The sequence below is a fragment of the Chiloscyllium plagiosum genome, unplaced genomic scaffold (genome assembly GCF_037043375.1).
Source record: "Chiloscyllium plagiosum isolate Xiang-an unplaced genomic scaffold, Cpla_swu_hap1 HiC_scaffold_43, whole genome shotgun sequence".
In the NCBI taxonomy this organism is placed as follows: Eukaryota; Metazoa; Chordata; class Chondrichthyes; order Orectolobiformes; family Hemiscylliidae; genus Chiloscyllium; species Chiloscyllium plagiosum.
In genome coordinates, this window is record NW_028270181.1 from 38,513,195 (window position 1) to 38,534,257 (window position 21,063).

General features: G+C 43.1%; 1 protein-coding gene across 1 annotated transcript in view; it reads right to left on the reverse strand.

The window, feature by feature from the left end:
• Window positions 1–667: 667 nt before the first annotated feature.
• The window catches only part of LOC148137489 (uncharacterized), a 195,846-nt gene continuing 175,450 nt past the window's right edge, over window positions 668–21,063 (reverse strand). The window contains exon 5 of the mRNA XM_087982349.1: window positions 668–892. Within this exon, the coding sequence (XP_087838475.1) occupies window positions 668–892 (225 nt within the window). The remainder of the gene's footprint in view (window positions 893–21,063) is intronic.

The following is a 21,063-nucleotide window of genomic DNA, read 5'->3' on the forward strand; positions in this document are numbered from 1 at the left end:
TTGATGCTGTAGTGTCAACTAATAGAGTATTCTTTTTCTACTCAAGCAGAAAACTAGTCGCCAGGATATATGAACATCCACTAGCTACAAAAGACATGATCCCAACACTAATTTCTTACGTGCTGATGAGGAAGTACGCCACTTTGACTCGGTCTGCATATCCATTCTAGGACAGGCCAAACAGAGACAAGCACAAGAATTCCTAGACACATGGCATTCCAACCGGAACTCCATCAACAAACACATCAATTTTGACTCCATCTACCATCCTCTGAGGAAAAGGGCCAGAAATGACATCACCGACACAGAAAATTACATTACCAACTCAAGGAAACCGAAACATTTAAATAGAAAGTGGGAGATAACACCAGCACTTCACTGGAGGCTCACATACTGTGCACAGTCAATGGAACAAACTAGGAACAGCCATTAGCTATTGCCTCAGAATATATCTGAGTGTTCGTGGCTGCCAACACATAGAATAATTGAATGAAAATGCGAGCCTGCACCACCAAGTGCATATCCAAAGGCTTTTTGAAAAGTTTGTGAGATTACCTGATCAATCACCCGCCTCGGAAATGCATTCCAGACACATGTTACCAGGGGCAGAATGGTGGCTTAGTGGTTAGCACTCCTGCCTTAGAGTGCTGGGGACCGAAGTTTGATTCTAGCCTTGGGAGACTGACTGTATGGATTTTTCACATTGTCCGAATGGGTTTCCTCTAGGTACTCCGGTTTCCTCCCACAATCCAAAGTGTTCAGGGATGTGTAGGTTAGGTGCATTAGTCGGGGTAAACATAGGAGAAATGTATATGGGTGGGTTACTCTTTGGAGGGTCAGTGTGGATTTGTTGGGCCGAAGGGCCTGTTTCCACACATAGGAACTTTATGTTCTATATCTGTGTCACCCTCTCAGTTCAAAACAGACTCCACAAATCCTCTCTCAATCCCTTGCCCTTCACTTTAAGTATGTTGCCCTTTGTTTTTGACCCTTCGAGTAAAGTAAACAGCTGCTGTCTGTTCGTCCTCTCCATACCCCTTATGCTCTTGTATATCTGTACCATGTTCCCTCCTCAACATTCCCTGCTGCAATGAAAAAAGGAGCAAGTTTAGCCCTCGCACTTCAAAGCTTGAGTACTCGTCTTGTTAATCCAGATGTGAATCATCTGACATTTATCAGTGTTAAACTTCATCAGCCTTTAATCTGGAAATAGAAATCATCTGATTATATCGCCCTGTAGCCTAACCCTTTCCTCCTCACTGTGAAGCACCCAGCTAATCTTTGTATCATCCCCAACATTAGTTATCATTCCACTGCCATCCATCTTCCACATTCTCACCATCATCATTAATGAATATCGCAAACAAACCTTGATTTCCTTCCTGTTCTCCAGATGTTATTCACAGAAGAATACTTAAGAATTCTAGTCTCTTGTTGTTCTTATTTTGGGGAATTTACAGAGTGATGTAGTTAACACCTAATCTGAGGGAGCTGCAAATACCATTTTCGACACAAAGTTAAATTCACCTTTTACACTCTGTCACTCAGCATGTCTTACTCAAAAAACTTGTAACTAATTTAGGATGAACTACGGTTTGGCATCTTGCACTGGAACATTAACCTTTTATGTGGCACTATCTTTTGTAACAATAGTCAGAACTGAAGAAATTTTTCATCTGCATGATGGACACAGACTCATTGCTTGAATCAGCTAATATGCTGAGGATAAATATTCAATTAAATTCTATGTTATGGACAAACTGCAGGAGATCAAATCATATTCTCATGTCTACCTTGATTTGGAAGCAAATACATAAGGGTAAAAAATTCAAAAATGTTGAGACACAACACCCGGGGAGAAAGAAAAACACGTCACACGTTGAGATACAAACTACAGAATGAATGTACAATCTGATAAAGAATCAAGTGATAGAAAAAGAAGTACATCAAATCTTAATTTTCAATCGAATCAGTTCCCAATTTTCGTGAACAGTGGTGGTTTTCACCCAACCTCACTTTTCCAAAAACAAGCTTTTCCCAGTCACTAAAACTTCATTAGCCATTCTTCCTCCCCTTTCTACTCTTTACTTACACTACTACCTCCCTTGCACTACCCCTTCTGCTGCCACATTCTATTCCACTGATGATATTCTCTTCACACCCTTCTTCTGCCACTCCCACTGTGAGTTACGACAGTTCCCTAGTTTCTCCCACTTCCACTGGCCATCCCTTACCCTTTTTGCTTTCCACTGGGGTGATGGGAGCTGCTGGCTTCTGTGCTGCTTTTGGTCATCAGTGAATGATGAGATTGAGATGATCAATGCCCAATAGGAAGAGACAATAGTGTATGTCTGTCATTGTCCAATGCACCTTGAATAGGGTGTTTTTTTTCCCATAGAGAGTGGAACTTTTTTCTGTCTCTCTGTCACAGCGCTTAACCAAACAGCCTCATCAGAAATAGGAAACACCTCTCCTCAGAATCTGAAGTCCATGCATCTGTTTGTCCTTAAACGTTGCGAGGACAGCGACCACATTATTCAACAATGCCGTGTTCTACCCTTTTTCTCTTTAGAATTTTAACTGATTTTCCAATGTCAGTTGAGGTGAGATCAGAGTAACTTCCCTTGCCATCAAAGTAGTATTTGACTCATGTAGCATCATTGACACTCAGGAAACTGCAGTCAACGGGAATTGGAGGAAATTCTATGTCGGTAATTTCCTCAATGAGTAATGACACCTTCCCTAGAGCCATTGGGAAGGACAAATAAATTCTGCCCTTGCTAGTGCCTTCCAAAACCATGGATGGATTTGTCTGATTAATAACATCAAGATACGTTCTGTTTTCACAGTTTGTTCTAAAATCTCAGAAAAGTAAGACCTTGCTGGTTGAGTGTCACCCCAATGAAATCAGAGCATTACAATAAGACAATGATTCCGATTATTTTCAATCATTTACTTTTTGATTGGTCGTGCAGTGTCGTTGACACTGAGATCAACATTTTCTCTGTTCAACAGTATCACATCACATTGGCTCAAGGCTGCACTATTCCCCAATTCTATTTCATCCTCCAGCTCATTCGCCATGCTCGCCAGATATACAAGGCCCACAAGATGGAATAACTTAGAGATGCCTATGGGCCACTGGGACCTGCCACCTCACCCATCCGCTGCAATCTGAGTCCATCCCCTCCACCAAGCCCACCTCCTGTCGTGTATTCACCATCCCTCCTAACATTCCACGCTCTCATGCTGAATGTTCTGTACTCAGGAAAGGTCTCCGCTTTATCCCTCTGTGCCCCCATTTTAATACATTTCAGGCACGACATCATGTTAAACTCCTCTTCCACCGTCTTCTCCTCGGTGTCCATTTGTTTGTGCAAGAGTACACTCCCCAGCCCATTGACCCTTCGCCCAGCTCCATCAGTCTCCCTCCACCTGGACTCATTCCTCTGGCGTTTACTTGAACTCAATCTTTTCATTGAGGACGCTCTATGGGAGTTTGGTTGTCTTAAATTCTCTTTATCCCCCTCACCCTATCCAACCTATCACCCTCTGAACAGACTGTACGCTGTATGCTTCGATCCCACCCTGACTGTGTTATTCAGCCTGTGCCGATAAGGGTGGTGCTGCTGTAGTCTGGTGGACTCACCTCTACATTTCACCTCTCAGATACCTCCACAAACCACCTGCTTGTCCATAACCCTACCGTGGCACATCAGGTTACTTTATTAACTAAATCTGACCACATTTCATCTGGAGATTCCCACCCACTTGCCAAGCCGCAAACACGCACACACTCACCCCCACCTAACAGTCCCAAAGCTGATGGCCCTCTGATAACAGAGTTCGCTTTTATCTCCTCCTGAAAATCCACAAACAGAACTGCATGGGTAGACCCATTACTTCAGCCTGCTCTGCATTACAGAGGAGGTGCATGGATACATACGTGGGCCCTGGTTATATCTGTTCCTTCATGGGATACGTAGATTATTCCTTGTTCCAGTTCTGTTCCAGCCCCCATCCACAACTCTTTCTCCAATACGTAGATTATATCATCGCTGCTGCTCCTCTCTCTTGACCAGAATTGGAAAAGTTCGTCATTTCCAATTTGCACCCCTCCCTCACTTTCACCTGGTCTACCTCTGACTCCTCCCTTCCTTTCCTCGACATCTCTCCTTCTATTTCTGGGGATAGACCGGTCACTGATATCCAGTACTAACCCACCAACTCCCACAGCTACCTGGAATATGCATCCTCGCACCCTGTTTCTTTCAAAGAGTCCATTCCATTCTCTCAGTTCCTCCGTCTCCACCACATTGCTTCTGAGGATGTCAACTACAAATATGTGGCCTCTGAAATGTCTACCTTCTTCCTCACCCGAGAATTCCCCAGCTCTGTTATCGACAGGGCACTCAACCAGTTCTGACCCACATCCTGCACTTCTATCCTCAGCCTCTTTCTTACCTTCTGCAACAACGTTAGAGTTCCCCTTGTCCTTACCTACCATCCCACCGGCATTCACAGGCAGAGGATCATCAGTCCACATTTCTCCCACCTCCAGCGAGATGCCACCATTAGACGCATGTTTGCTTCCTCTCCTTTTTCCGCCTTATGGAGGACTATTTCCTCCAGGACACACTGGTCCGCTCTTTATTCACTCCCAACACCTCCCCCCTACCTCCCCACCCCCCACTACAGGTCCACTTCACTTTCCCCTGCCGGAGGTGTTACATTTCCCATTTACCTCCTCCCTCCCCACTATCCATGGGCCAAACATACCTTCCAGGTGAAGCAGCATCCTACAAACATTTCCCACAATCCGGTCTACTACATTCGCTGCTCACATTGTGGTCAGCCCTACATTGGGGAAACTCAAGGTAGACTGAGTGACCACTTCACAGAATATCCAAGATGTACCTATGCAAAAGACAGTGTCTCACAATGGTTTTGTCTCACAATGTAATACGTCATCGATATTTAGAGCCCTGTGAAACATAGGAACTTTGTAATTTCTCACTTAATGTTCATAACAAATTAGTCGAGATTCAACTGAGATAGCAGCTTTGCTTATATCGTTCAGATCAGTTAATTTGTCACGGTTCAGAAAGAAAAAGAAATCAAATGAGGGAAACTCAGCAGATCTGGCATCCTCTGAGGAGAGATACACAGAATTAACATTTGATTCCAACATGACTTTTTCAGAACAGTGTCACATCATTTTCGAGATATTAACTCTGTTTCTCTCTGCAGTTACTTCCTCATCTGTTGCGTTTCTGTTTGTATTTCATGTTTCTGTATCACTATATTTCATGTTTCTTGACAGGGTTACATGCTGAATTTGGTTATATATGGACAATGTAGTCCTTTTCTGTTCCTATTCTAATTGGTGTGTCTGGGACACCTGTGTTACTGGCGAAATCTGTTTCTTCTTTAAGATTAAAAGGAAAAATGAATATTTTTCTGAATATTCTTAAATTTCAGGAACTCCACTTTGTTTGAAAAAACATTTCAGAGCCAGCTGAAATTTCATGAGATAATAGGAATAGATTATTGATGATGGAACACTCTGTATCCTTCATTGAACGAGCTTGTCTACCCCCTGTCCAAAGGCTTTGATTACATATCATAGAATTATTTACAGCGAAAGTGGGTGAAATTTAGCCCATTGTCTCTTCCAGCTTGGAACGACTATATCTCTACTTTAGTCTGCTGTACTGTCCCCAGAGCTCTTCACATTTTGTTATTAGTGTCTGCTTTTATTTGCAAGTATCCTACCAGATATGAACAATATGATCAATCTCAAATAAAAAAAAATTAGAGGGCAAGCTCAGTAGGTCTGGCAGTATCTGTGAAGAGAAATCATAGTTAATGTTTCAGGTCCAATGACCCTACTCAATCTATATACCCAAAGATTAAATGTTGTGTATATAAAATATTGCTCATTTTATCACATTTAAAATTATCCTGTTCAGATCACATTGTCATTCAGGATTACATCTCCCAAATGTTGGCTGTTTCCTTGTGCATTAGATTTAATTCTGTCAGAAAGAGGGATGATGACTGGAGAGTATCATTGTACTCCCCATGCAGTCTTCGCAGCCACTATCCCCATTCTGTCCTATCTCGCAGCCAATATCATGTTCATTCGAACCTGACTCATTAATTCATAAGTCTTAATGAATAAGTTCATTGTACTTATCACTTTTGGTTTTGGACTGAGGCCAAAATGTGTGTAAAAAGGTACTGTTTTACAGCAAATAAAACTGCAATTAGAAGTTTGTCAATTTGTATAAATTAATTACTGAAGCATATTCCCGATTGAAGTTCCAAAGTAGCCTTATTACAGCAGTGAGAGGAACACTCAGAGAAGTCCACACTTCCTGTCTATGTTCAGGGCGACTGTGCCCAATGACAGTGTGTTCGCTAGCGTTTGTTCCCGTGGAGGAGAGAACAGCACAGTAACAACATCCTGATTGTGATTCTTTGGGGGGGGGGGTGGATGGATTTTGGGAGAGATGGTTACAGCATAGTAAACGGACAACAGAGCAGGATCATCTAGCCTACAAAAAGATACATCCATCATTCTCCCTCACAACTGACTTCACTAGAGCAATTGGTGATGGAAGATTTGACCAATAGCAAGCAATGTCAACATGTAGTCCAGTCCAGTTATGTTGTGAACTGAATGTACTGTATTGAAAGCTGGGACTGTTTTCTCAGTGACTGTGATTAATGTCAGTCTCCAAGCAATGTAACTGTGTCACTGGAGAGTTTCCTTCTCCTATTGGTGAGGGGCTTCATTCAATGTGCTATCCCACTGTAGTAGCAGATGCATCAGCTCCAACAGTAATAGAGATCAACAGCTGTGTAGACAGAGAGAGGACAGACCTGAATCTGGGAATAGCGGACTGTAACATTACAACAATGGAGAGGAGGTTTTCCTTGAGTCTTTTCAAGATTTTGCCCTATTAGGAATTTCTACCATATCGGATATCAGCAGTGCTTATGATTATTCTGGGCGGGGTGAAGTGTGTGCTACTAACCTATTATCGCTATTGCTCAGGAAGTGTTCCTGAGCATGCTGGTCCATGTTTCCAAGACACTGTGTCCCCTTCCTGTTGGACGAGGTTGCAAGAGATCATTACCGGTTTGGGAGAGATCTTTGATGTTGCCAGCCTTTCGGTGACAATGACAAGTATAAATGGATGGAAGGTTGCCTTCCGTAATGGTCTGGGCTGTGCACACAACCGTCTGTAGTTTATTATGGTCCTTGGCAGAGCAGTTACCATGTCAGACCATTATGCACGCCAATAGAATGCGTTGAGTTGTCAGTATACAGAGCACTGGGAGACGGGCAGTTCCAAAATAGTTAGATGTAACAATTGGCTGTTAAATGGATACCCACGTTCTGGTTGCTGTTTTGAAAACAAATTTAAATTATGCCCATGATACCAAAACCCAGTTGAGTTAATTGTATTGCCAACATCGAACCAATGAGCCATCAACTGCTTCAAACGAATAGATTAGTCATCCCCATCACAACGAGGGAGAAAGAGACAGACACGATAGGAAGGAGAGAGAGAACACAGCGAGGCAAACAGATTGGCAGTAATTCATTGAGAGAAAGGAAACAAAACAAGGCAATAAACAGTCACATAGGCAGGGAGCAGGGAAGATAATAGGTTCAGGGAAAGAAGCAGAAGACAGGGAAAAGGAAAACACAGGGTAACAGACAATGTGAGAGAAACAGTGAGAGACAACGGTCACGGGGAGCTGGGGATGGGGTCACGGAGAACTGGGAGATCGGAGAGAGCTGGGCATGAGCACTGGAGGGAGCTGGAGGACAGAGGTGAGGATTTATTTTGACCTGTACCAAGAAGTCCAGGCAGACCATAGTAAGTAACGATGTGCAGAACGACGGTTGTAAAACATATCTGAGAGGCATATAGGTTACTCTGCACAGGGCGTGCGCTAGGCGAGATCAACATGACCAAAATCACCATTATCTGAGATTAGAGAGTCCATTCATCAGTCTAATAACAGCTAGGAAGAAGCTGTTCCTGAACTTGTTGCTCTGTGTTTTCAAGCTTCTGTGTCTTTTAGCCTGATGGAAGAAATTGTGGGAGATCTTTACAGGCATGTGATGTGTCTTTGGTAATGTTAGAACTAAGAACATTCCAGTACAGGAACAGGCCATTCGGTGGTGCAAGACTGCGCCTATCCATTTCCTCTATCTAAACCTGTCTACTATTTTCTAAGGGTCTGTATCCCTTTGCTCCCTGCCCATTCATGTATCTTTCCAGAAACATCTTAATTGGAACACCACTGGTCACAGTTCTCCATTTTGAGAAACTCCCTTCCCCTATTACTCTCTGTTCCTTGTTGCCCAGCCAGTTCTTTATCCACATAGCGAGCATACCCTGGACACGATGTGACTTCACTTTCTCCATCAGCCGACCATGGGAAAACTTATGAAATGCCTTCCTGAAGTCTATGTACATGACAACGAGCCGTGTAAATAGAGTCAATGGTTGGGTGATTGGAGTCCGTCATAGTCTGGGCTGTGAGCACAATCTTCTGTAGTTTCTGATGGTCCTGGGAAGAGTGTTGCCATACCAGACCGTTACACACCCAGACAATCCGCTCACAATAATGCATCTGTAGGAGTAGTGCATGCTAAATATCCTGAGTCATGTGAGAAAGCAGAGGCGTTGTTGAACCTTCCCGACCGTCAGACCTATGTGAGGAGTCCAGGGTAGGTTGTCAGTTATCGTCACTCCAAAGGAGTTGATGCCTTGCACTCCCTCAACCGTTAGTGTAGATTAGTGCGTGATCCCTTCCCTTTTTACTGAAGTCAATGATCAGTTCCTTACTATTGTTGAATTTGAGAGCGAGGGTTATCATTACACCATGCCACCAAGCCTTAGATCTGCTTTCTGTATTCTGACTCATCGTTGTTTGATATCACTCCTGATTTGGTGATGTCATCAGCAAATTTGCAGCTGGGGTTGTTAGGAATTTAACAACACAGCCGTGGGTGTACAGGGAGTACAGTAGGGGGCTGAGGGACACAGCTGTTGGTGTACAGGAAGTACAGTGCGGGCTGACGACACAACCGTGGGCATAGAGTGAGTGCTGTAGGGGGCTGAGGGCACAGCTGTGGGTGTACAGGGAGTACAGTAGGGGACTGAGGGCACAGACATGTGTGTACAGGGAGTACAGTGGAGGGCAGAGGAAACAGCCGTGGGTGTACGGGGAGTACAGTAAAGGTTAAGGGCACAGCCGTGGGTGTAGAGGGAGTATTATCGGGTGTTGAGGACATATCCTTCAGGAGCTCCAGTGTTGAGTGTTATTGTGGAGGAGGTGCTTTTACTTATCTTCACTGATTGTGCTCTGTCAGTCAGAAACCTGAGGGTCCAGTAGCAGAGGGTCGCACCGAGACCAAGGTAGTGGAGTTTTGTGATTACTCTGTAAGGGATAATGATTTTGAAGGTGGAGCTTTAGTCAATGAGCAGGAGTCTGGTGTAGGTGTCCTTGTTGTCCAAATGTTCCAGGGATGCGTGCAGGCTCGGATATGGCATCTGTTGTGAACCTGTTACATCAGTAGGCAAATTAAAGTGCAGCAGGGCAGGCTGGGAGACTGGAGGTGATAACCAGCCTTTCGAATGAATTCATGTTTATTGAGGTCAGAACCATGAGGCGATAGTCTTTAAGGGCATGTTCCATGTGCTTTCTCACTTACGAGGATGATGATGGTCTTCGTGAATCAGGTTGGGACTTCGGTTCCAGGAGGCAGAGACAGAAGTTGTATGTGAATACCTCTGACAGTTGGTCCACACAGGATGTGAGTGCTCAGCCGGGAACACTGTCCAGGCTCATCACTTTCTTTGATTTGACTCACTGGAAGACTGACCATGTCTGCAGCGGTGATAGCGGGCACAGGTACATTCTGGGGCTTTTGGGGCCGGTGTCAGCTCTCAGTTAGTGACAGTCACACAGTCATTTATTATCGACATCCCATCCCCCCACCTCCCTCCGTCGTTAACAACACACAATGACATTGGTTGATGTGAGCACAGTCAGCGTTGAGACAGAATGCCACTAATAGACTGGGATTATGCTCCAGGTTCTGTGTCACCATAATGGGGTAAATTCATAACAAAATGATGGGCAGGGTGCCAGTGTCAGTGGTGCAAGGAGTGAAGACTCTGCAGATGTAATTCCAGTCAAGCCACTGTTTTAATCTGAATGGAGTCAAGCACCTTGACTATTGTGCCTTTTTAATGGTGGACGGTCCTTAGGTAGTCAGATGGGAACATCTGACATTATGCACTTCAGTAGGCGGAATAGAGGCAGACAATATGTTCTAAAAGGCTTCATGAAATCTGAAGGACAAAAGGAATTTGGAGTACTGTATGATAAAGTTTCGTGAGCATGACGTCAGGCTGTTGCTTGACTCGTCTGTAAGGCAGTTGTCCCAATATTGGCACTACCCCTCAGATGTTAGTAAGGAGGACTTTGGTTATGGTTAATGTGCAGGTTCAGTTGGCAGTTAGAAAAGCAAATACAATGTTAACATTCATTTCAGGAGAGCTAGAATACAAAAGCGGAGACATACTGCTGAGAATATAATGGGCTATGGTCAGACGGCATTTGGATTATTGTGAGCTGTTCTGGGGAAGGATCTACGGGTATTGGACATGATCTATCCTGGGAATGATGGCTTGTCATATGAGAGGCAGTTGAGGGCTCTGTGTCTGTACTCAATGGAACTTAGAAGAATGGGTGGTGCATCAGATTGAAAGTGATCGATTACTGCAACGATTGATACAATTAGAGTATAGAAGATATTTCCACTAGTCATAGAGACGATGACAAAATGGCACAGTTTTAGCGTGAAGAGATAGCCTGAATGGCCTAAATCTATTGCTACATCGCATGCTCTTATGATCATATAGTCTATTATACAGTACAGAATTGAAAGTCTCTGACCTGCACTTGCAATCCTTGTATTTGTGTGTCGATTTGACTTCACCCTCTGGTCAATGGTAATCCCTGTAATATGCACGGTGGGAGGATTCAGTGTCGGCCAGCAGTGCAGTAATGTGTTGAATATAAGCAGCTATCTGTGAATCTCACCTGCCAGGAGTACAATTGTCTCTACAATGATTGTCATTTTCAGTCAGGTATTTTCGAAGGATCAATCCTGTTACGCTAATATTGTTGAATTTAACAAAACAGGTGCAATTTTTCAGAGCACTCAGCAACAATTAGTCATCGAATACTGAACACCCTTCTAATAACAGAAAGGTCTAAAATGTTCAGTATCAGACACACTGCTTTCCTGTTCATGTTCAAATCAGACGACCTGTGCCATCGAGGTGCTCAACTTGGAACTTTTTAACCTTATTTTTTGGTTATGTGAATCGCTGGATGGGACCACCGGTTCTTGCCTGTCCCTAGTTACCCCCTTGAGAAGGTGGCACTGAGCTGCCTTCTTGTACCGCTGCAGTCTATGTGACAAATATGCTGCTGAATACCAAGTGGTTATATTGTTTCTTATTGGTGTCTGGAATTTGTGTGGTGCGAGTGTTACTTGTCAGTTGTCAGCCCAAGTCTGGATATTGTCCAGACCTTGTTGAATTTTGGAATGGACTGCTTCTGTATCTGAGCATTTGCGAATGGTGCTGAACATTGTGCAGTCATTGTCGGATATCCCCACTTCTGACCTTATGATGGAGAGAAGGCCATTGAAGAAGCAGCAGAAGATGTTTGGACCTGGGTTTCAGCCGAAGGGCCACTGAAGATGTTACCTAGTATGGTGATGAAACGTCTGAAAATGAACATTCCAGCTCATGGAGCAAACCTACATCCACATTATGAGGGACTACTGCAGAGGTATTCTGGAACTGAGATGACTGACCTCCAACAAAAATGACCGTTTTCCTATCTGTCAGGTATGACTCCAATAATGAAGTACTTCCTTGCAATATCCTTCTGCTTGAGTTCCTTGATGCCACATTTGAAAGAATGCAGCCTTGATTTCAAGTCCTGGAATTCAGCTCCTTTTTCTATGTTTGAACAAAGGCTGTGCTGAGGTCAGGAGCTGAGTGGCCCTGGTGGAACCCAGACTGGGCGTCACTGAGCAGTGCTGCTTGATAGCACTGTTGATGAGCCCTTCCATCACTTTATTGATGATGGAGAGTAGACTGATGAGGCGGTATTTGGCTGGGTTGAATTTGTCCTGCGTTTTATGTACAGAACATACTTAAGCAGTTTTTTCCCCATTGCTGCACTCTGTATTGCACTAGGGTTAATCCTCTGGCTTGATGATAGTGTTTGAATGGTTTATATGCTGGGCCATGACATTACAGATTGTGCTGGGGTATAGTTCTTCTGCTATTGATGGACCACAGCGTCTTATGGCTACTCAGTCATGAGTTGCTAGATCTGTTGGAAGTCTGTGCTATTTAGCATGGTGATAGTGCCACACAACACAATAGAGTTTATTCTCAGTGTGACTATGACACTTTGTCTCCTCAACGACAATTCAGTGGTCAGTTTTACTGATGCTGTCATGGACAAATGCATCTGCAGTTGGTAGATTGGTAAGGATGAGGTCAGGTATGTTTTTTCCCTCTCGTTCATTCCCTCACTACCTTCTGCAGACCCAATCTAGTAGCAATATCCTTTAGAACCCGACCAGCGTGATCAGTAGTACTGCTGCCAAACCACTCTTGGTGGTTGACTTTGAAATCCCCCAGCCTGAATACACTGTGTGCCCTTTTCACAGTCAGTGCTTTCTCCAAGTGTTGTTCAACATGGAGGAGTACTGATTCAGCTGAGGAATGATGCTACATGGTAATCGGTAGGGCTGTTTTGACCAAATTTTAATCTAAAGATATGGGACTTCATTGGGTCCGGAGTTAATTTTGGGGACTCGCAGAGCAACTACCTTCAGAACGTATCACACTGAGCTGCCCCCTCTGCTGGATTGGTCCTGACCTTGGGCCAGGACATATCCAGTGATGGTGATGGTAGTGTCTGGGGTATTTCTGTATGATAAAGTTTCGTGAGCATGACGTCAGGCTGTTGCTTGACTAGTCTGTAAGGCAGTTGTCCCAATATTGGCACTACCCCTCAGATGTTAGTAAGGAGGACTTTGCAGGTTCGACAGTGATGTTTCCAACTGACTTCTTCGGTGGTCAGATGAAACCAGGTCACCTGGTTTCATTTCTTTGAGATTTTGTAGCGATTGGTATAACTGAATGACACGCTGGACCATTTCAGAGCACGATTGAGAGTCATCATATTGCTTTGGGTCTGGAGTGAGGATGGAAATTACTGCATTGGAGGATATTAGTGAACCAAATGGCTTTTCTTTTCTGACAATCGACAATGATTTCATTCTCATCATTCTCATCAATCTAGATTCTTGATTCGAGCTTTGTTTTATTATTGAATTGAATTCCCACCATCTGCAGTGGCGGGATTCGAACCTGGGTCCACAGAACAGGAGCTGATTTTCTAGATTGATAATCTAGCGACAATACCATAACGCCTACTTGGAACCACATGTTGTACTCAGTTGCTATTTCTTGTGTTGCCCTGTTTTTCTTTCATTGCTTAGGTTATTCTGGAATCTCATCCTTCATTAAATCCTGATTGAAATACACCGTCATGAACGTCTTCTGGACTGCTCGAATTTCATTCAGTCTATTTTGTTTACACAGACATTTCAAGGCAGCTGTACATCAGCGAAGAGCAGGAAGAGAAAACGAGTGATTGTGCACTGTACCTGTCACTGTAACAGCCTATCTGTCCAGGCACCTAAAGTATTTATTGTGGGTCAGAGAGCCGCCGAATTATGATAACACCGATGGAGGTCAGTCAACACATTGTAGGGTCACAAGCTCTTCAACTGCACAATTGGAATAGAGAGAGTGTGTGCAGATAGATGGTGTGAGATAGAAATAAACAGAGAAAAACAAAGTGAAGGGAGTTAAAATGAGAGAGGATCGAAAGGGGAGCGACTGACTGAGTGGGAGAGGAAGCGGTATTAGATGAGGGTGAAGTCAGATAGATCAGAAGACAGCATGAGGGTAGATAAATACGGACAGAAAGAAGTTGGAAGTTTTATTTAGAAATTCCTCTGAACTGCAAGCCCTTTGTCTGGGTGCCATACGCTTGGAGTGCTCTGCTGATACTGACTGTCATCCCAGATCATTTCTTTCCAATAGTATCACAGAGCTGGGTTACTGACAGCTAAACAGAACCCAATAGACCAGTAGATTAGTTACAGGGCGAAGGTGAACTTTTCAAAATAAACTGTGCCATGAGCAGCAGGAAATAATAACCCCACCCAACACTCCCACCCCACCTCCAGATATTGTGCAAGAGACTGGGCCAGAGAATCACAGTGAGGGGGATGACTGACAGAGAGGAAATCAGCATCTCCGCTGTGGATCAAATGATGATTGATAAAGTTTGCACACCACTTTCCTCGTTTTCTAATCCACATTTCAATTTATATAACTCAATATCAGGAGTGCATTTCTCTGATCTCCAGCATCTGCGGTCCTCACTTTCACCTGCTGAAGGATTTTCACAGGTTTGGAGAGTGAGCAAAGAAGTGGCAGATGGAGTACAATGTGGGAAAGTGTGGGAAAGCGTTTTGCCAGGATGAATGGAGGCATGGACTATTTTCTAAATAGCAAGCAAATTCAGAAATCTGAGGTGCAAAAAGTCTAGGGAGTTCTAGTCCAGGGGTCTTGAAAGGCAAAGTTGCAGGTTGTCAGTAGTTAGGAAGGCAAATACAATGATTACATTTATTTCACGAAGGTTTAAATATAAAAGCAGGGATGTAATTCTAAGGCTCTACAAGGCTTTGGTCATGCTACATTTGGATTATTGTACGCAGTTTTGGGTCCTATATCTCAGGAAGGATGTACTGGTCCTGGAGCATTTTCAGACGAGATTCACGAGAATGGTGCCAGGTATGAAAAGCTGAACATATGAAGAATATTTGAGGGTTCTGGGTCTGTATTTGATAGAGTTCAGAAAGATGTTAGGAGGTCTAATTGAAACTTACAGAATACTAAATGCCCTGGGATAGAGTGGATTGTGGGAAAATATATCCAATGGTAGGAGAAACTAGTACCCGAGGGGACAGAGTAAAGAGAAAACCTTATCAAACAGAGATAAAGAGAAACCTCTTCAGCCAGAGAGCGGTGAACCTATGGAATTCACTGTCACAGAGGGCTGTCGAGTCCAGATCATTGAGTACATTTAAGAGTGAGGCAGATAGGTTCTTGACCGTAAAGCGGATCAAAGGTGACAGGTAAAAAGTGGGAGAATGGGGTTGAGAAGCCTAACAGCCATCATTGAATGACGGAGCAGGCTCAATGAGCCGAATGACCAGATTTCTGCTCCAATGTCTTCTGGTTGCATGGTTAATATTGACTCTCCTCATTCCTCATTGGAGTTGTATCCTGGAATTTGATCTTCAAATGATTTATAAAGAGTAACATTTCAATACTGATAACTGGGAAATATCATGGTCGCTCCCTCCAGTTTCAGCAGCCATGTCCCCAGTATCATAATCACACTGCAATTGAAATCCAGTGAATGGTACTTAATCAGAATTGATTGATATCGATAACATTAACAGCATGACCCTCACCTGCCCTCTCTGATCCTCGAATAACCGTCTGAATTGTGTGTCACATCATATTTTCTGTTAACATATCCATGTCATTTGTCTGTTATACCTCATGTTGTCGTAGGCATATTTTCCAGTCAGATTATGGACTAGGAAAGTTCTCTCCATATTTTACTGACATTATAATCACTGATCAGTAGTTACAGACTGTATGTTTCCAATTATAAACGGAGAAACTTGTTTATGTTCTGACAACCCTTTGTCATTTCTCCCATATCCAAGGCAGATTGAACGATTGCACGCATTCAATCTACCATCTCCAATATTCCTTCTCTCAGTCACCCCCACATATCCCATGCCAAATGTGTAAATTTTGAACGTTCTTTTGAATTTTAATAAAATCAGTATTAAATTGAAAAGGGTTAACTGGAACTATTTGTTCAGTGACTGTGATCAATGTCAATCTCAATAGATCCTAATTATCCCAGTGGAGAATTTCCATTGTTGAATGATAAATGGGCTCTTTTCAATGTGTTATTCCATGGTATGAGTAGGAGCATTACTGACAGCACTAACAGGGATCAGCAGCTCGAGAGGGGTGGGGGGGGGGTGGTGGAAGAGAGAACAGAATCTGAGAACATTAGACTGGAATGTTACAACAATGTTTCAGAATGTGAGAACATAGAATTGGAATGTGCCAACAATGGATCAGAATCTGAGATCATTAGACTGGAATGGATCAACAATCGATCAGTATCTGAGAATATTACACTGGAATATTACAAGAACAGGCAGGAGTTTATCCATGGGACTTTACTATCTTTCTCGGCCTTGGATATCATTAGCATCACGGATCCAGGACATCCTTTGGATTATTCAAGGTGGTTACTATCCCATCCTCGCTATAGTTGGTGTTCCTGGTAAGTCATTACATTTGTCCACTAAACTGGATTGAACTGAATTTCTGCTCATGATATATAAAATTTGGAAAGTGCAAGACAATGTCTTCAGTTACAAACAAAAACTCCTTTCCTTATAAATAGTAAGTATCAAACTACTATTTCCGAATTACTCACTGATATGCGAGAAGGAACCAGCCTGTTCTCAAACTCCATAATCCATTTTGTCCTTCACAGATTTACATATCCATGTCCTTCCCACTCACCAATCCTGTCCAATACCACCGTCATGATATCCCAGTCTCATTCTCAGTCTCAGTGCAACTCCTGAATAAACCATGATTTGTGCCTTTGTTTAATCCGGATGCAACAGTTTCAAGTTCCTTCTAACCAAATGTCCATCACTAAAAAAAAAATTGCTCTTAAGGATGTTTAACTTGTTCTCTGTACAAACGGGACGACAGTTAATTGTGTTCAAGCCATTGACTCATACTCTCGAGCCACAAAATAATAGTCTGCTGCTATCTCATGAGGGAAATTAAAAGCAACTATTTTCATTTGCCACAAAAGCCCATCTGCTTGCCCCAAGTCCTTTAGAGAAGTCAATGTGTCATTCTTCCCTCGTCAGGTTTCGGTGTGACTTCTGCGATGAACGTGTGGCTCTTCTGCACCTTTAAGAGAATTAAAAGCCAGCAATAACTACCTGACAACACCAAGTCTTCTGAAAATAGATTTAATGTAACATTTCGTTGAACAACTTGATTAGCTCATTTTCTCAAGACAAAAACAAATTCAGCCAAACAGTTTAAATTATACCTCAAAATACCCACCTCCAATCAAGTTTGAATTTAGTATATTGAGAATCTTAAAAGCCAATGACACAGTCCAATGGTTGGAGGTATAAGACCGCGGGAAATTGAATAGTTGAGAGAAGAACTGCCAAGTTACCAGCACACAAAGACTGCCTGAAAAATAGCTCTCCTCTCGGTACCTTTATTGATTAGTAACTGGTAAAAGCAGAATCCCAAAGAAGAAAAGAAGACAGGAATATGGAGAAGAACCGAAAGCTGCTTGGTTTTGAGATAAGAAGTTTTGTGGTGTAATTCTTAAGTCGCAGTCTTATCGGACTAGTATAGTCGGGGGGGGGGGGGGAGGGGAGGTAAAAGATAGTTTAGAGGAAGAAGTTGTAAATATTCGTTCGTTTATTATTCCCTGTTATACTTTAAGAAATAAAGCTGTTAATTTTTACTTCAAATAGTTTTGGACTCTGTTATCACGGACTACTGCAGTGGATAAATCTTTTCCCTGTTGCTGGTTTTAAATTAAGCAGGAGAATGTATCCTGTATTGTAACACTGCAACCCCACAGGAATGTGTTTTACTCTTTACTGTCCTGTGGAACAGCTGAACCAAACACTCAGTTCAAGATCGGCATAACATGCTGCCCTGACCAGGGCTGCATACATCCTGTGAGACAAGAACAGAAGTAAAGATAGCTCCCTTCCTCTGCCTGTTTCCCGTATTCCTACAGCTCATTTCGATTCAGGTAGGTGATCATCCCTTAATTTAGGTGTATTCAATCTCATTGAAATTCTCCCCGAGAGTGACGCACATCTCCATACGCATCTCTGGTGCTGCCTTTATTGATGCTGACGTACAGATGTAAGGAACTTATAAATTCCATGTCAGTCGTAATGCATAGAGAAGGAATGACTTTTTGTGGCACAGGAAAGAAACAGCGATGTCTAAGTGAGAGAAAGAGATTATTGCGATCATCCCTGAGAGTGTTGTTGAGGCAATATTTGGGGAACTGTGGATAGGCTTTCTCTCAAGTTTCACCAGACTAATCCCTGGGATGATGGCACAATGAGGCAGTGAGTGAAGCTCAGTGAGAGAATAAGAGGTGATTGCATTAACCTTAAGGGGGATGGACAGTCACTCATGCTGTTCTAAACAGGCACTGATACGATGATAAATTTCATGGCATTTTTTTACTCGGGTTAAATGGTTCTCAATAGTTTAAGAACATCCGAGGATGTTCTCCTCATCCCACCCCCACTCCACATGTTGATTGAGAGAGACAGAGGGTCAGTCTTTGAATAAATTCTTCCCACATTAATACAGTGTATTTAGTGTGTCATCCTGCATTAAACGTCATGTTATCCACAATCCCGACAACACGCACAATACCTTCATTATAAAACAGTAAACTATTCCCACCAGCTTCTGACGTCCATGGAGAACATGGTTCTGCCTTCTCAGAGATGGAAGATGCTTCTCTGAGACTTGAGACAAAACATCTGGCTACTTTCCTCACTGCCAGCAAACCACGTTAAACTGTCATGTGTCCCACAGGTAATGGAGCCATGAGGAACATTGTGGATCCGTCTCTGAGTGCATTCTATGCTCCATTGATTTGTCATGACACCCTCCTGTTCCTATATAAGTGTCTCGAGGTGCTGAATGGCCTCTCCAGGTCCCATGGAACAGGTTCATGGGTCTGACTTGGCCCTGCCTGTTCCTGTTTAACAGCTTGATGTGGTAATCAGGCCCCTCTTCTTCCTGTGGAACAGGCAGGACGATTGAATGGGGGCTGTCCCTCTCTTTGTTCAGTAGTTTCGATGGAATGAATGGCTTCCACATATCCATTTCTAACGTGATTGAGATGCTGAATGAGCTCTTCATTTAACTGTAGAAATGTAGCGTGTCTGGCCATGCTGTTACAAGAATCTTACCGACACTTTAACATCACAAGCCTGAATGCTGTCTGGGTCTTACTGCACATGGGCACAGACTGGTTCAGGAGCTGAGGTGTGACATATTGTTCTGAACATTGGGTGATCTTCAGTGACCATCCCATTTTTCTGATTTTATGATGAGGAAAGACAGTGATGAAGCAGCTGAAGATGTTTGTTTTGAGGCAGCTATCCTGAGGATCTCTGGCAGAGATGTCCCAGGACTGAGAGGATTGTCCGCCACCGAATACAAACATCTTCCTTTGTGTTCTGAAAGACCCCAATCAGTGGGGAGGGTACACCTGATTCCCATTAAGCTCAAATAATTAGGTGGTCCTGATGCCATCCACAGTCAAATGCTACCTTGTTTGCAAGGTCATTCACTCTTTCCTGAGCCCCTGTGTTCACCTCTTGTTCATATCAATAGATGATGGTGTATGTGTAGGGTGTGTTTTCCTCTCATAGAGAGTAATCAATGCCAGGAATTATCTGGCCTAGATAGTGAGGGAAGTTACATCACAGAAAGTATTCAAAGAGGTGGTACATGAATTTTTGACCTGTCAGAGAGCTGAGCGGTGCGAATAATTGGACATTAAAGACGAGTTATTGCCAACAGTAGATCAGCCATGATGGTATACAATGGATTGATCGTCTAAGTCACCTCATCTTGCTCCTTATGTTCTCATACTCTGTAATTACAACGTTAATGATTGTAATTTTCCTGAACGTTCTGTTATTGAATGTTGTAGTCAGAGAGAGTAAAGTATTTTGTGAGTCATCTCAGGGTGACGTAAGGGGGCTGTATTCACAGTGTATCTGGGTCTCCAACATGACCAACAAATGAAGCACAAGTTGCAGAGAAGAGACACTCTGTGAAGAGACCAGAGGTGTCTTTCGAAACCAGCCTGGTTTTCCAAATAACATTTTGCAACCCACACCAAACGCTGTGACAGTCTTGAGGGATTGAATGATATCCTGTGTTACGGTGGACCAGCTATTTGGAGCAGGTTGCCTCCATCTGCTAATTTCAGAAGCTGTGAGGAGCTGAATAGAACATATGGAACAGAGGACTGAGCAGCAGGAGTGGGGTATTAGACACTTTGTAACCTCTCCCCCATTCACAAAGTCCATGCGTGATGTTATTGTGGTCTCAGCAGCACTTTTCTGTCTGTATACCATTTTCCTACATTCACTTGTCTGTCAAATGTCACCAAATATATCTTTGAATAAATGCAAGCATCCAGGCACCACAAACTTTTGGGGAAGGGAATTTCCACTTGTACAGCCCTTTGAAAATTTCTCATTTGTGTTTCAACCAATGTTGGAGGGTCACTATGTCCTTTTCCAGTCCCACCCCTCCACTGGTTACACCAATCTTAAATGCAACCAGTTTTGTGATGTGACCAAAGATCTAGATCTCAGAGTAGGTAATTTTCTAGAAAAGTGTGACACACAGAAAGTTGAACTCATACTAAATGGTAAAATGATAAGAGTGTCCCAAACGTTATTCTGCCTTTGAAGTTATTCTGCGCACACAAACTACTGGTAGTGGAACAGTTGCATTTGGCTGAATTCACTTTGTTTCAGGCAGTGGGGAGATTCCAGTGAATCCTCATCAGGAATCCTTCACAAGTGGTAAAGATAACTCAGGGATTTTATGGACTCACACTTTGCTATCAGACGGAATAAAGTAACAGAGAGAGATCAATAGACTGCTGCTTCTCAGGCAGGGGACATTTTTCTCCCTCTCTTTGTTGAAACATATAATA